Below are 17,054 nucleotides of genomic sequence, written 5' to 3'. Positions count from 1 at the left end.
GACTCAATTGGAGATAAAAAATCTCACTCAAGGTGCAAATAGCCTGTAGAGACAACCTGTGAATGGAATAAATAATAAGGTGTTTGAAAACACACCATGGTGAGTCCCGATAGGCGAAAGTGTTCTAAATTTAGGTCAGCTTTCTCCATACTCCTGCTGTTAAAGGCTGACTAGCTCATAAAAAAGTTTCCTGCAAATGAAAGAAGTTGCAGAATGGACAGTAATCTGAGCCTGGAGGGAAGGAAAAGCAATATAAAAGCAAAATTACTGTCTGATCAATTAAGTGAGGGTAAGGCTTGTGAAAGCTATAAAACAATTCATTCTATCCCACACTTATATTTTAACAGAGCAAGTTCATTTTCTGCAATGAGGGAACTAATTTTGTGACATGATCAAGTCAGGGCCATGTGTTACTCTACATTTTTATAGCATTGTCTTCTGGATGAAAGAGAACACTAAGGCATCTGAATTAGGAATAGGCTTAGTTAGGATATGCAATATATTTCTACAATGTCCATCCTAAGAGTATCTGAATGCCTTTCTCTGGAAAAAAAAAAGAGACCTTTTACTAAAACAGAAAGGTCATTTTGGATCTAATAAAATTTTGATCCAAAACCCATTTAAGGCAATGGAAAGACTGCAGTTGACTTTGGTGGGAATTTGGTGGGAATTAGGTTATTTAACTATATCAGTCAGGGGTATGAAAAATCCACACTGCTGAGTGGCATTGTTAAGCCAGACGAAGTCCCTGTGTAGACAGCACTAGGTAGATGGAAACATTCTTCTGTTGGCCTAGGTACCACCTCTCGGGGAGGTGGATTGCCTATGCCAATGGGAGAAGGTCTCCCATCAGTGTAGATAATGTCTACACTGAAGTGCTACAGCAGTGCAGCTGCAGTGGCACAGCTATGCTGGTGCAACATTTTAAGCTTTGGATCAGGGCTGAAATGAAAATGCTGCATAATCTGACTGTCAGTTTTATGAAACATCGATATTAGTTTTTTTCGACTTCAATGCGCATATTAAGGAAATTTGCTATCAGTGAGCGTTTAAAAGTATTTACTTACTTGCGTCACAGGGGTCACATGAAGTTAATGTTTACAAAGTACTTTGAAGATTAAAAGTGCTGCGTATTATTAATTAATGCTGAGTGTTTGTGAAAAAAATGTGTATTGTGCCCACTGTGTATGAATCTCTGTTGCATGTTTCATATGGTTAAAAATAACATACCCCTACCAATATTGAAATTCATATTCGCAAGCCTACCTTTTCCTCTGCCACTAAATATTGGTATGTGCATCTATATTTGGGATGTTCTTTAAGCAATCAAGTACTTTTCTTGTATCACAAGAAATCCCATGGGAAGAATAAGAGAGATGAATAACAAAGTGAGAAAAAGGTCAAAATTGTTAATGCACATTCTTACGAAATATTAATGTTATAATTATCTAACAAAACAAGTGCAGTACAAGCATTGGCAGTGCAAGTTTCCCTAAACTGCCCAGTCAAGTGCCTCAATCCTAAATTGGCACAATTGTCTTGAGGGATGAGAGGTAGTTCATTTTCTATGACTAGCCAAATCCCTAGCTTCTCTGCTGAGATGCCAGAAAGGCTGATTTGTGTTGTGGGCACCTGTCAACAAGTAACTGGATTCAGTTTACATAATCTGCTAAAGAACTATCAGACAGTAATGATTTTGAGTCAGTACTCACTTGGACAGATTGAATAGGTAAAGTAGATGTAAAAGACTCCATATACTGTTCTACCCCATTGTCCTGAGCCATCCAATCCTTCATTCCCCCGATTTTATCACTTTAAAAAGAAGAGTAGAAAAAGAAAATGAATGTACTGTGATCGAATATGAGCACAAATCTGTTTGTTGCCAAACTGTGTTTACCGGAAGTCATTTTGCTTTTGACTTTCTTTTGACCTAAATAAAAACATTTACAAAACCCTACTAACCTTGAAGAAAGTGTAAATGTCGAGCGCATAGCTGAGATTATTAACTGGTTTTCTGCTGACACCAAGTCAGTAAGCTTCCGCATTTGGCAACATAAATAAATAAATAAAATAAAAATCTGCCTTTCTGTATGCAACATAAATATTTCCATTACCTCTTCAAAAGAAAATCTGCTAAGAGGCTGTTATATCCTACGTAACAACAGCTTGCCTCAGGTAAATAATTCTTTAATAGCTTAATTTAAGCCGGTGACACGGCACACATACTGTAAGAATCTCAATGTTATTCAGGTTCACTTATGTAGCTGAAATGAGTGACATGATTGGGGAGGATAAAATCACTTAATCAGAATACAGTGGTATCATAATTCAAAAACCCGAGCATCTGGTCCCTTGGTAGAATGGTGACATCTTAAGGTGTTTGTTGATTGATCTCTAGAGCTTATGAATCTTTCATTTTGTCCTGAATGGCTTTCTTTCAGGGTTGTCTTTGAAGTCCAGGTACCTCCAATAGTTGTCTGCAAAACATTATTAAAATGTTATTTTCATTGCTAAAAAGAATATTAAAAGGAAGTTTTATAAATATGAATCTGAAATAATGCATGTGTCCTTCTGAAGCAGTTTGAAATTTGCCCAAGGTAAAATGGCATATAAATTTGCCATTGTGCTCCATTATTCTTACTTATTTGTCTTGTGGTAGCACATATTCTGCACCAAAAGATGAAGGCCTTATTGTGCTAGGCATTGTAAACACACATACCAAAAAGATGGGCTTCGGGTCCACACAGCTTAGGCCCAGATCCTCAAAGTATTTAGGCTTCTAACTTCCATTGATTTCATGCACCTTTGAGAAGCTGGCCCTTACTACCTAAATAATAGATTATAAATTATTCTTATTTTCTTATTTTTCTGAATATACTGATTCTAATAACAATCCTTATTCAGAAAAAAGTGATGAAAATAGTGTGATGGTTTCCAGCTTTTTGTAAATAGAGGAGAAAATTAAAGCTGCATGCCCTATTTCTTCTCCTTGGCTGGCTTCCAAAATTGAACAGTTTGCTGCTCAGAGACAGCTATCTGTAGGCCCCTTTGATTGATGTTCCCCTACTGACTGATATTTGTGGCCAGCTTCTGGAAAGAGCAGAAGCAGTTTTTCCGCCCCCCTCCACAACTCCAGTGATTGCACAAGCAGTTTGGGTATTAGCATATGCAAATGACTATTTGGACATCTAACTAGGGTTGCCAGGCATCTGGTTTTCAACTGGAATGCCTGGTCAAAAAGGGACCCTGGCAATTCCAGTAAGTACCACTGACTGAGCCAGTAAAGGTCCAGTCAGCGGTGCAGCAGGGCTAAGGCAGGGTCCCTGCGAGCCCTGGCTCCACGCAGCTCCTGGAAGTAGCTAGCATTTCCCTCTGGCTCCTGGGTGGAGGGGCGGCCAGGGAAGCTTCGTGTGCTGCCTCTTCACCCAGAGCCACATCCACAACTCCTGCTGGCCAGGAACCACCCATAATCCCTCATTTTCAGCCCGATCCCAGACCCCACATCCTTAGCTGGAGCCCTCACCCCGTCCCGTATTCCAACCCCCTACCACAGCCCAGTGAAAGTGAGTGAGAGTGGAGGAGAGTGTGCAACAAAGGGAGGGGGGCTGGAGTGAGTAGGGGGGCCTGGGCAGGGCCTTGGGGAAGGGGGCGGAAGAGGGCGGGCAAGGGTGTTTGGTTTTGTTCAGTTAGAAAGTTGGCAGCCCTACATCTAACAGGGCACTTGTTTACAAATACTGGATTGTGCAATTGCCCTGGATTTCTGCTCTTTGAAAATCTGGCCCTAAATCATCTGGGAAAGAATATCACTGAGTGTGCAGCTGATCACATGCTGAGTGACACCCCAGAGCCTGATCACCACATTTAGCAGTCACAGACCTTGTTCCTCTGAAAGGGTTAGGAGCAGAATGTGGGTGCGGAAAAGGGAACAGATAGTAGCCTCGGTTTCTGTCTAGCCGGGGAAGCCTGTAGCATCAGTGAACCAGCAACTGCCAAAACTCCTTCCAGCTGGATGGAGCTTTTAGCACTTTCTGACTGGTTAAGTCAATGCTACTTGCATGGAAGCGCTTATTGTGCATGTGTGTGTATTTTAAATGTAGGTCAGAATGGGTGCAATGCGTAAGTGTGGCAATTTTACTACAGCAGTTGGTAATTCTATTTGTTTCTACTTGGAAACTGAGCTCTTTAAGCAAGAGATAGAAAGAAAGATTAAAATGTAATGGTAAAATCTGTCCTGGTCTCAGGTGGAAACTAAGGGACTCCATTCCATTTTATTTTCCATGAGAAACGATCACTACAAAATCATGAAAATTAACATTTGATTTACTCTGGAACTGGTGACTTAAATCAGTGAAGCTAAGTTCTAAATATTTTACAGCAATATATTCCCAGCCTGTTCTTTGAGTATGCAGTATATCACAGTGAATTGTTCAGAGGGAAGAGGGCCCACTAACGCACTGTTTTGATAAATAAGGGAATACATTTTAACATGTTTGATAGACTCTTTTGTTCTAAAACTGATATAAGATTCTTTAGAAGTACAGCTCAAAATGAAGTATTATTTATAAAAGCCACTTCTTGATACAGCTGGATATGTTGTGACAAGCAATTAACAGGACTCCTACAAAGCTCTGGAGATTTTTTTCAGACCTAGCTTTATTATAGGTGATTTTTTTCATCTCATGTTATAGGGGATTCAGTTAAATCTCCCAGCAACAAGACAGAAATGTTACCCCTATGTATTAACTATTCTGTGTGTTCATTATCACAAGTGCCCCTTGAGGGCAAAGCCAGCATTTGCAATATGCAATCCTTTTTCAGGGGGTTAGAGCTAGAGCTTGGAAACCAAAATCTCAGAGGTTTTGTTTTTTTTTAAAAAAGGTGTTTGAAACAATCCATGGTTTTCCTGATGTGGTAGTGGAAGCTGGAACACTTGAGACATTTAGAATGTGATAAAACACTTGAAAATGTTCTAAAGAGAACAGTGCCACATTGACAGAGGATTGGACAAAATGTGACTTAATAAGAATCATTTTTTATCAGAATGGGAAAAAAAGGAGCTGGATTCTGACTATTCTTTCAAAGCTGGGAAATGTCTTGTGTCTTCCAATTTAATTTTGTTGTTTATCAATCCATACATGAATATTGTATATAGCCAACTCAAGCATGGTCAAAGATTAATATCTAAAATTGGCTACCAGATTTGCACTGCAGTTTCTTAAGAGGCAGATAGTGCCTGTATTTACATAAATTGGTGTGGGCAGCTCAGGTTTCAAATATGGTTCCCTAAATCTGCACCTAGGCATCTAAATAAGCACTTAAGCATCTAATTGGGCCTAAACTCAAACCAAGCCCTGGAGAAATATTTGATGCACACATACGTAAAGTAGAATCAAAGATGGAAAGTTCTCACTGCACAGCCAAGAGGATAAGTAATTGCACAAGAGTTTTCCTGCTTTTATAAGAGGGGGAGCTATGCTTTAACTCCTGTACGTATGCATGGGGACCTCCTCAGCCACGCCCACCTCCTCCGTCCCCTCCTACTGTTATCATTCTTGGGATTTTTTGGCCACCTGCATTACCTCATATCTTGGAGGGGTGTTGAATAGCTGTCTGCTTCATGTTCCCGCTAGGTAAGGTCAATATTGCCACAAATCCCAAGGGTCTGGGTGGGGAGTTAGGAAGCAGTCTGGAACACCTCCCGCTCACATATACCCAAGGAAGAGGGAAAGAAAAAACTTCTCCTGTCCCTGCAAGCTCTGCACTAAACCCGAAGTGCAGGTAGAGTTCCATAAACTATAACACATGGATCTCTTCCTGGCTTCATTCCTGCTGTTGAGGAGAATGGGAATGCTGCAGTTGGGGGTTCAGAGACTGATTAGGGGGCCTGACGTTGTCCTCTTTCACCCTGACATATACCTTCATATAATGAAGTATCAAATCCTTTTGTTGCCTGCCTCTGTCATTACATCCATTTCTCATCACATGGATTCTTGCCCAGGTTGCTGAGTAAGTTATATTTTAAAGACTAAGAATACAGGGTTATCTCTTGTTCTATGTATTTAAACCACACTCCTGTTAATAGTATCTGAACACCTCCCAGCATGGTATCTTACTCCTGTTTACCATGTCTGAAATACGTGAACATTTGCTAGAACATCATGCAATCCAAAATGTCACTGTGAAGTGATATGTTTTCATTATAAAATAGTGGAAGTGTACAATCTTCCCGAAGTATGTATTGTAGCTTTTATGGGTCAAATTCTTAGCTGATGTAAATAGGTGTAGTTCCATTGAAGTAAAAGTACCTGTTGATATGGCTCAATATGTGTAGAATATATTCTATCTCAAAACCCTTTACAAAGAAGTGTAAATAAGTTTTATAAATGGGGAAACTGAGGCACTGGAGAACTTACACATGGCCACACATTAAGTTACTATTGGAGTTGATTGCAGAACCTAATTCTGATAGTTTCCAATCCCCTGCTGTTACCAGACTGCTTCCTACAGTTAAGTGATCTGCCTGGGATTGTTTGCAAATTCATGCAGACAACTGGTATAAACTATATGGGCAAAATTGCATCTTCACAGGAGGGTTTGCCACCATAGCCTGTACTCACAGAACTTTTCGTGTATAGACTAGGCCTAAGAGTCACAACTGCCAAACTGCTACTCTAACTTATTAGACCATACCATTATTGTAAAATTCAGTGTGCGCCTTGGTGTTGGGAATGACCTTAAGCTAGATAGACTTTTAATTAAAAAGGTGGGGGGAAGGAGAGAGAGACTATATAAAACAAATGAAGATACTGATAATAGAGACATATTTGGATCTCAGTTACACAGATATAAATACAAACTAACCCCCTTGGTTTAAATCAGTAACATTGCTCTGTCTTTAAATCAGTGATTTTTTCTGGATGAACACCAGCAAAAATCAGTTCAGTAATCTTTAAATGATCTGTTTTGTTCAAAATGTTATGGAAAAAATGTTAGCCATTTCAGTTAGTATCCATTCAGGTGTTCTTTCATATTCATGCTGGGAAATTTCATTTTCTTGCTTTCCTGTTTTAATGAGTAGGCATTCTCAAAGCTATTAAAACATAGCAACAATTACCTACCAATTTCTAAAAGGCTACTTCCTTATTTGAATGTATTAAGAGAATTTGTTGAAAAGAGCCCAATACACTATTTGATGGCAAAATATTTGATGTCAAGTGATGAAGTATAAATAAAAATCCAATATGATATTGCATTAATGATAACTGAAATTTCAACTTGCTATGTACTATTTTGAATATATTAGTCTAACAATTTTAAGCGCATAGTATTTTACACTAGTAAATCCAATTGGTATTTTAATTTTTCATGGACTGCTGAAAATACACATAATGTTTTAAAAACATATAATACCCCAAATACATAAAACAGATGGAGCTATCGGAGTTATTCCAGTTACTCTGTGTTGGTGTCTTTTGATTTCAAATGTTGACTTTTATATCTCCTACATGAATGCTAGCGTTGAAAACTTAAGAAAAGCTTAGAAATGTAAGGTGTTTTGTGTAGAAATTTATTTATATCAAACAACCCATAATATTTTAATATTAAGGTTGAACAAATACTGAAAAGGATGTCAACTTTTCATTCACATTTTAAATGAATTCTCATTGACAGCATTTTCACTTCTTTTGGGTTTGCTTTTCACAAACATTCTAGGAAATTAAATTACTGGCACAAATGTTTACAGAAAAATCAGATTTGGAATTCAGAACAGAAACTGTTTGCACTGTAAATCTAACTTTAAGACTTTAAGCTTAACCAGTAAGGGAACAGAAACATACTGAATTACTTGTGTCCAATTAAACCAATTTGAATTTGGACCTGTGAATATTATATTATCAGAGTAATTCCTGTGAATAATGAACTGTTTGTTAGTTATCCATAGGCTGAAATGTATTTGCCTAATATATTATGCAATATATATTCTTATAATAAAATATTTGTTAAATTAATTTGAACAAGAAAAAAATTCGTGGAAATCATGATCTGTTCATACACTTTGCAAACTGTAACAAGATCTAAATTCACAAAAATGGTTTCTTTTCAATAGTTTGCCCCTCCCCTAATTAATTTTTAGCATTTTCCATCTGTCCCCCTCCTTTTTTTTTTTTTTTTTTTACAAAATTGTGCTCTGCTCCTACAGTGTACTGCACATAGACAAACCCTCAATGCCTTTGCAGAGCTCCCCTGACTTCACTGGAGCGAGTTGGGGGTTGTCTGATTGCATCACATTGCAGAATCAGGCCCTAAGGTTCCAATCCTGCAAACATGAGGCAATTAACTTGCTTGTGAGTAGTCCCATTGTTTTAGCAATGATATGCCAACAATGCACAAGGATAATTTCTTTCACCATTGAAATGCAGCCACCTCTGGGGTTAAAAAGCTGTAGCTGTTTAGCAGTACACTAGGAATTTCCACACCTTATTACGTCAAAATATTTTAAACATATAGTAAATAATTTCACAGAAATGCACTCCTTTCGTGATGCACTCTTACCCATCCTACCTACCTCCACCACTAAAGAAGTGCCAAGAGCATCTGTCTCCTTGCCTATGTAAAAATTGGTGATTCTAGACATCCATGGGAGCTGTAGTGCTAAGTGCCTTTCAAAATGGGATGCTTAGTGGTAAACTATAGCAAACAAGAGTTGTACCCTCTGATGTAGGGTGACCAGATCAGGACAGTCCCTATTTTGGGGTGTTTTTCTTACATAGACTCCTATTACCCCTCACCCCATCCCGATTTTTCACATTTGCTGTCTGGTCACCCTACTCTGATGACAAGAACGAATTTGACAAAGCTGCCCAAATTCAGCTGAGATAAGTTGAAGAAGTGGATGTGATCTTTATCCTAGAACCATACACACCCAATATCAGTTGCTTTTCCTGCTTTACAACCTTCCATCTTTTCAATGTGTAAGTTTCACTCACTTTGCACAACCACTGAATGCCAGATAAGTGCAAGTAACCCTACTCTGTCACTAGCCCCCATGCATTTTATGACAATGTATGCCTAACATGTATCTTACACTACTATTTATGTCACCACTAAATTTGGGCTAGAGGTTTCCAACTTGCTCCAGCTAGAATTTTGCTGATTTTGGTTTCTAGGTCCCGACAGAATTCCATTTAAAGTCAGTGGGATTCCTTCCATTTGGCTGTAATGGGATTTGGATCAGTGTGTAATTCCCCCCCCCCCAAGTGTATACTTAAATATGACTGTAATATAGTATAGAGAATAACATACTGGGCCAGATCCTGCATTCTTGTAAACCAGCATAGCTCTATTTATTGAGTTACATTTACATGGGATAAGGGTATAGGCCCAATATCTCTAATAAGCCCTAAAGCTCTCTATCCATTCAGTTATGTGAAACACACATCCACTTTTAGTATATTTCACTGTAGTTCCAACGTCTTATGTAATGACAGTTCAGTCCACATGATTTATACTGCAAATGTTTCTCTGTATATTTATTTCATGTTACCTCTTGAGGTAACTTTAATGTATACTACAGTGGTACATCATTTATATATTCCTTTGTGATGCTGTTACCTGTTAAGGCTGTTTTCTCATATTTCTACTACACCACAGGCTCTTCTATACTAATTCAAATGCAGATTCTGGAGAAGACAACTCTCTTGTGGAAGCCATGCTTCATAGAAAACAGCAAATAATAAAGATTTATATCATTCTTAAACATCTCCTGGAAATGATTGAATCATAAAGTTTTTCTCATTTTAGTTTGAATTCACTTGGTAGCAATATGAAAATTCCTTCATGTCAATGCTGAAGTCTGACTAATAAGCTTTACACTTGCTGGATCCAAATTTTTACTGTTTCTGAAGTTCTCATCCGACAGAGTCACTGAATCAGGTCAACAATACTGTCTCAATCAGATCCTCAACTGTAATATGTAGAGGGAAAATGGTTTTTTATTTGTTTAGTTGGTTTTCAAATGAGAAGAATGCAATGTGCTATTTCATTTATTTATTGTTTTATCAAATTGCCAGCTTCTGAATTCATTAATACCAGCATGAATCTGGAGTAATTTGAAGCCAGAATTGTTGCTCTGGTGTAAATGAGATGACAATACATTTTATATATGTATTATTTTCCATGGCAGAACACAGTACAAAACAATGAACACTTTTAGGAGGCAACAAAACATCATTTTTATATATAGAAAGAATGGGTAGTAAATGCCTAACACTATGTCATAAGAAATGATAATAAAATACAAAAACAGGGAAAGCAGCCTGGGGGAAAGAGAAGAAGAGGCTGTAGAGTACTATTAGGCTGACTGTCAGGAAATAACTTACCAACAATGAGTTTTATTAGTCTGTGGGATAGTCTGTAAGGGGAAAGTGGTGGAAGCTGCATCACTTGCAAAATTTAAAGTTAGATTACAAAAAAACAACAACACATTATAAATTACACTGTAGGGAATAATCCTGCATTGGCAGGGGGATGAACTTACTATATGTTTTGCTAACTTTCCATCTCTAACTTGTATGACAAAATCAAAAATCCAGACACTAATTGCTTTTGAAATGAGAGCCACTGTGTGACAAAGGGTAGAAGCGTCACCTGAAGACCAGCAGACAAGGAGTTAACTCTCTCCCACAGTAGTATAGATGGGTACAATGAACCAGATCTGGGACCAGGTCCAAAGTCCATTGACTTCAAGAGGCTTTGGATCATGTCTTAGAGGTTTGTGTCTACACTACCACTTATGTTGGTATAATTTATGTCACTCTGGAGTGTGAATAAGCCACCCCACCTGAGCGACATACATTACACTGACCTAAGCACCAGTGTGGACAGCTATGTGAGCAGGAGAGCTTCTCTCGCCAACACAGCTACCGCTGCTTGTTGGGGGTGGATTAATTAAATTGCTGGGAGAGATCTCTCCTGGCAGCTTAGAGTGGCTATGCTAGAGAGCTTACAGTGGCGCAACTGCATTGGTGCAGCTGTAAGCTCTCCAGGGTAGCCGTAACCGATGGGAGAGAGCACTCTCCGAGGAGGAAACCCCTGAAGAGACAGAACTGTATATTCAGTTTCTGGAAGGCTGGGTTACAGTCTGAGCTGGGGTTTCTCCAACCTTACATAAAAACCTTTGGGTTTTTTTGTGATTATCCTATCCACATTAAGGGCCTGATTCAGATCTCACAACTAGGTAAATCCAGAAAAACTCCAAATGTATTCAAGTGTAACAGAATTTTACAAAGTTTGGCTGACTTCCGCTTCAGGACCATGTAGCCCACTCCAACAATTTACACATCTGCGGTATTTGAATAACTTTAATAAAAATCAGATCATTTGATTCTGCTTCCCTTTCTATCAGTGTGAATCAGGTAACTCAAGCAAAGTCAATGCAGTTATACCATTGTAAGAACAGTGTGAGGGAGATCAGAGTCAGGTCCAAAATGTTGCCCAGGTTTCAGAATAAGGAAACATTCTGTTTCTATTAGAGCCTATCAGAAAAGGTTAAGTATTTTCAGTGAAAAATTTCCAAATGAAACAATTTGATTACAAATTTTTCAATGTATTTTGTTTGTTTCTCTATGAAAAATGAAATTTTTTTCATTGTTTTCAGTTTGTGAAAACCATTTTTTTCATTTTTCATTTTCATAAAATGTTGAAGGAAAAATGTTTAATTGAAAACATTTTTGAATGAAATATTTCAACCTTTTCTAATTTCTGTCTTCAGTTACTAATTCAAACTGAGAGCTTGATTCAATTTAAAGGTATCCTGTGTTTCACACTTCAGAAATCCTTGCAACTTGTTCTTCGGTTTCCATATGAGGATATATATTTTAAATGGAATTATGCTCCCAAAAGAAAAGCTACTGCAGGCTACGGATGTGAAAAACTAAGTAATAGTGTAACACTTCATTATCTTGACTTCCTCTCCTCCTCCCTCCTCTCTCTCCACTATTCTCTTTGCTGGTTTAAATGACAAATTGGGTAAAATTTACCCCTATGAAGAGGAGCAGCACAAGGACTTTGTAGCACTTAAGTCTCATTTATGTCCTCAAAATAGTGTAGCCCCTTAGGTGAATTACACACACACACACACACACACACCACAGCTATTAATACAAGTCTCATTATCTAGACTACGTAAGCATGCTGAGGAATTTTCACAGAGGTGGAGCTCTTACAAACCAGAATTCTAATTTGTTACAGCCTAGATGAAAGTTGTCTAGAATTTTGTGAAGTATATTAATCAAAGCACCTTTCATTCCTTGAATTAAGTTGTGGCTGTTGTAGAACTTGCAGGTTTATGATTCCCAGATGCCATTTGTTTTACTATGCTTTGTAGGACATGAGATGAAAAGAAGTGAATGTGAAATTACCAGCTGAAATACAAGTTGAAGACATTAGAGAAGTTACATTTTACTTGGGTGGGATCACATTTCTCACTGTATATCAGGAAAAAGAAAAGACTTATAACAAATAATATTGCAACGTCCCACCACTTAATATTTGATTGCGACCTATATCACATGCCATGTGCACGTGCACACACAATAATAATAACAATTTAGCTATAAGAATGCAACAGATTAAATATGCATACTTAGTTCCTGAAAATAAGGGGCAGATAACTTAGCATTAGAACCAAGCATGGTGCAGATAGGCAGTGTTCAAGTTTCGCAGCACAGCTCTGTTAATGCAAGTGAGTCCTGACAAGCAACATGTTTATTTTTTAATGTCCAAGTGTCTCCTAAATAGAGATTACAAGCATAACAAATAGTGTGGCTAATTTCGACCCAACAGGAATGCAAATTTATAATAATGATTTTAATACCTCCAGACCACCATTTGTATTTTCACTTGCCCTGTTTTTCTGAAATTAGACATCTCCATAACAGGTTCAGGCTACCGTCATTATTTTAGATGTCCCTCCTTTTAGACCCACAGTACTTTATTCTTTCTGTCTGTGACTGTTGTACATTATAGTGTGTGTCAGAAATGCTATATCATATCACTAACACTGAAGGGAGCTTCATTTTGTTAAAGAAATTAACTCCACATCTCATTTAACAATGTTAGGCAGAGTAGAATGTTTTGGATGTTGACCCTTTCTAGAGCTAGGGCCTCTTCTCCAGAATAAATCAGAAGCCAGTTTTTACAACATCAAAAGTTGCATCGTTACTAAATATGCTTTCAACAAATACGGCTAAAAACCATCTAGTTTTACTCATAAACATCTAAAGAACAACATCACGCCCTGAAGTAAGGCTAGAAGAACATGTAGTGAACATTTTTTGAAAATGCAAAAATCTAACTGGGTGCTGCTCCATTTCCTTACATGCAATTACTTTTCTGTCTCCCCTGCTCATGCCCCACTTTTTTGCACAAACCTGCAGTGCAAACCAGAAGCTACTCAGTCTTCCCATTCTTGTTGTAAACTAGGCTGCAAAAGGATGTTACTTGTAATTATAGTAAGCACAACATATCCAAACAGAAATGTGATTTTCAACTTGACGGTAGCCCTTTAAGATTTTGTCTTTTATGGAATTTCAGATGCTGCACAACAAACATGTGATGGTTCGTGTAGGAGGAGGATGGGAGACTTTTGCAGGGTACTTGCTGAAACATGACCCATGCCGAATAATGCAGATCTCTCGGGTGGATGGGAAAACCTCTCCAATCCAGAGCAAGTCTCCGACCATCAAGGACATGAATCCAGACAATTACTTGGTTGTTTCTGCCCATTACAAAACCAAGAAGGAGATTAAGTGAAATTAACTTCTCGTTTGACTGGGACTATATATATGTAGGTCCAAATTATCTTCTTGAGTGTAGTAAATTTAGTTTATGCTTTGAAAGGACTTCAGAAAATTTAACAGACTGAAAATGGCAACCTGCTTTGAAGATCTTTGAACTGTAGAACTATTTATTTCTAGTACTGTACCTTTTATAGCAAATTATCCTTGATAGGTTAATTACTACAATCAGATAAGAAATAGACATATATTTTTAGCCAAATCATTACTCTTAAATATGTGAATGTATACTTGGAATGATTTAAAGGATGTGGTTCATGTTAAAGGGAAAACCGCAGTACAATATATTTGTATGAAAAACCTGTGACATTGAGTCCATGACTGTTTTTAGGTTAGTTGGAAAAGATATATGTAGGCTGAGTGTGCAGAGTGATAAAAGCTATTTGCTAACGCTTGCTGCCTACAAACTAAAATCAAAATGGACTATTTTGTACAGGTTGCAATAATAAGCAATAATTTTTAAAAAAGGATTATTGTGTGCTATACAGTTCCCTAAAAAGGCCATTTTAAAAAGTTTGTATATCCTTAAGCTACTTTGACAAAGTTAATTTTAAGATCCAGATCCACAAAAGGGATTTAGACACCTACTCCCCAGATTCAGGCACCTAAATCGCAGATTTAGGCACCACTGCAATACACAAAACCTGCTTGGCTGCCACCTAATCCTTTGGGTGCCTAAACTCAATTTTTGTTATAAAAGTTCCCTAGGCACCTAAGTTCCTGCCTCCGGGCATGCACACAACCTCACATCAGACATCTGTACGCCTATCTCATGCCCCAGCACGGTCCTCAGATGAGGCTAAGATAGGCATTCCCCTGCCTAGCTCACTCACAGCATGCCTACCAAATAGGGGTACATTCAAAGTCCCACCGGCTGAGGAAGTGGTGGCAATGCCACCTCCCCCTTTAAAACATTTAGCTCAGTAGTTAGAGCACTCACCTGGGATGTAGGAAACCTGTGTTCAGTTGCCCCCCTCTGCCTTTTTGGAGGAAAGGATTTCTGAAGAGGGGTCTCCCACCACACAGGTGAGTGCCTTAACCACAGTGGGATGTTCTGATGTAGGACTCCCTAAGACTCTCCTGTTGAAGCTGTTCCACTTTGGAAAAATAATTAGTCATTGGAGCACAGGTAGTGGACCCTGGGTCTCCCATCTTCCAAAGGAATGCCCCCATTTCGAGGTTCATTCTCAGTTTAGCATTCTGGCCCAATGACTAAGCATTTATACAAGGTAGAACAGCTTCAACAGGAGATACTGAGGAAGTCACACATCAGACTATCCTGTAGCCCAGCGGTTAGTGCATGTCCCCAAGAGGTGGGAGCTCCCTGTTCAAAATCCTTTCTCTCTACCAGACAGAGAGAGACATTGTTTGCAGCTCTCCCATATGCTGGCCAAATGATCTAATCACTAGCTATAAGGTAGGCAGAACCCCCACCTCTATCAGTGTTTCTTGCATGAAATGGCTTAGGTACCTAATCCCAGGAGAAGGTTACCCAGCTCTGGCTCACAAGCAGAGATGGGACTGCCCTACAGCCTAGACTTAGCTGCCTAACTTATAGAGGGTTGAGGCTTAACACACACGCCTCTTCTCAACATCTCCTTAGTTTAGGTGGCTCCCCACCTAGCATGCTGTTTTTTGTGAATCCCATTCTTAGGTGCTTAACTCTCTGTATGCCTTTTATAGGGAGTGTAGGCGCCTAACTCAGGGTTTGTGAATTTCAGTGATTTTTCTAGGTGCCTAAAAGTTAGTCTTTGCAATGCTGAGTTCCTGAGTTCCTTTGTGGATCCAGGCCTGAATCCACCTGGTCCTTTCATGGCTGCCCAATGACAGGAGGATATAAGACGCAATGGTTGATTACACCAGGGGTTGTAAATGACAATGCACAAAGGGATGTAGTACTGACAATGCAGACAGTGTGCATGGGCACTCCGGTTCAAATATGTTGGTTGGGTGTGAAAAATCCACTCCCCTGAGCAGCGCTGTTAAACCAACTTAATTCTCCATGTAGACAGTGCTAAGTCATCATAAGAAGTCTTCCACCAACCTATCTACCACCTCTTGGGAAGGTGGATTACCTATGCTGATGGGAGAATGCCTCCTGTCAACATATCAGAGGTGTCAACGTCGGTAGTGTATAGACTGAAACGCTATAGTAACGCAGGCGCAGCAATAGAGCCATAATGCTGTAGCATTTGAAGTGTAGACAAGCCTTGAGTCAGAATGCCATCTTGTGCTTCCCTTGTGGCAAGTCACCTTCATGCTGCCCGTTACTTTGAGTTTGACTGAAAGGCACAGTCTAGCCCTACTTTTAGTAAATTAATTGGGTCAAATATGAACAGATCCATTGCTCACTCTTTAGAGCAATTCAGATTTTTGTGAATCATCCACATACCTCTAAAAATATATAGAGATGGGAGGGAATGGGGGGGGGTGGGGGTTTGTCTACTTTTCCTTGTTTATATTTGGTGACTTTGTGCCTTGTAACTTCCTAGAAAAATCATTTTATAGGATTATTTGAATGGCTATAAATTTGAGCAGAAATAAGTTGTTTCATTAGCAATGGAATAAACAGAAACTTTTTTAAAATATTCATAAAAGTTTTTTTTCAAGTCTCATTTGTTGTTTGCAACATATGATACCCCACTGTAATCACACACACACACACACACAAAGAAATCAAGCTGCTTACTGTACTGCTACTATGTGCAACCAAAATGTGACTACTGAAGAACAGGAACAGAAATTGATGCACATGGAAATTTTCAGCAGGTGATATAAACGAGACATGGATTCTGTTGAAAATCCCTTTAAAGGGACTTTCTCATTTTTGGAGGGTGGGAGAGAAGTTGAATTTGTGTTTTTTCTTTAAAATCAGGTTTTTAAAGTTACAATCAATGTTTTCTGTTGGTTGTCACTGTAAATTGGAATGCCTAAATATGAGTTTGATCCCCTTTCCATTAAAAATCAATGGCAAAAATGTCCATTGACTTCAACTGGGCAGGATCAAGCCTGGGTGAAATCCTAGACTCATTAAAAGCAGTAGAACCTTTACCTTAACTTAAATGGGCCCAGGATTTTCCCCACTGTCCATATGTATCTACTAAATACAGACAAAGCACATCCGCTTAGTTGCTCACATTTAGAAATAACTTGTACCCTAAGTTGCATGTGACTTATTTTCAATAATTTTCTATTGAG

The 17,054-nt window shown here is 38.6% G+C and overlaps 1 protein-coding gene across 8 annotated transcripts in view; it reads left to right on the top strand.

Annotated features, from left to right (window-relative positions):
• GAS2 (growth arrest specific 2) overlaps positions 1 to 16,252 on the top strand; it is a 142,857-nt gene extending 126,605 nt beyond the window's left edge. For all 8 annotated transcript variants that reach the window (XM_050955473.1, XM_050955470.1, XM_050955468.1 and 5 more), the window contains one exon: positions 13,594 to 16,252. In XM_050955473.1, coding sequence (XP_050811430.1) covers positions 13,594 to 13,812 — 219 coding nt within the window. In that variant the 3' untranslated portion in view covers positions 13,813 to 16,252. The remainder of the gene's footprint in view (positions 1 to 13,593) is intronic.
• The last annotated feature ends 802 nt before the right edge of the window (positions 16,253 to 17,054 follow it).

The sequence above is a fragment of the Gopherus flavomarginatus genome, chromosome 5, assembly GCF_025201925.1.
Source record: "Gopherus flavomarginatus isolate rGopFla2 chromosome 5, rGopFla2.mat.asm, whole genome shotgun sequence".
In the NCBI taxonomy this organism is placed as follows: Eukaryota; Metazoa; Chordata; order Testudines; family Testudinidae; genus Gopherus; species Gopherus flavomarginatus.
Note: the sequence above shows the minus strand (reverse complement) of the source record. Positions and strands in the feature narration are given on the sequence as shown.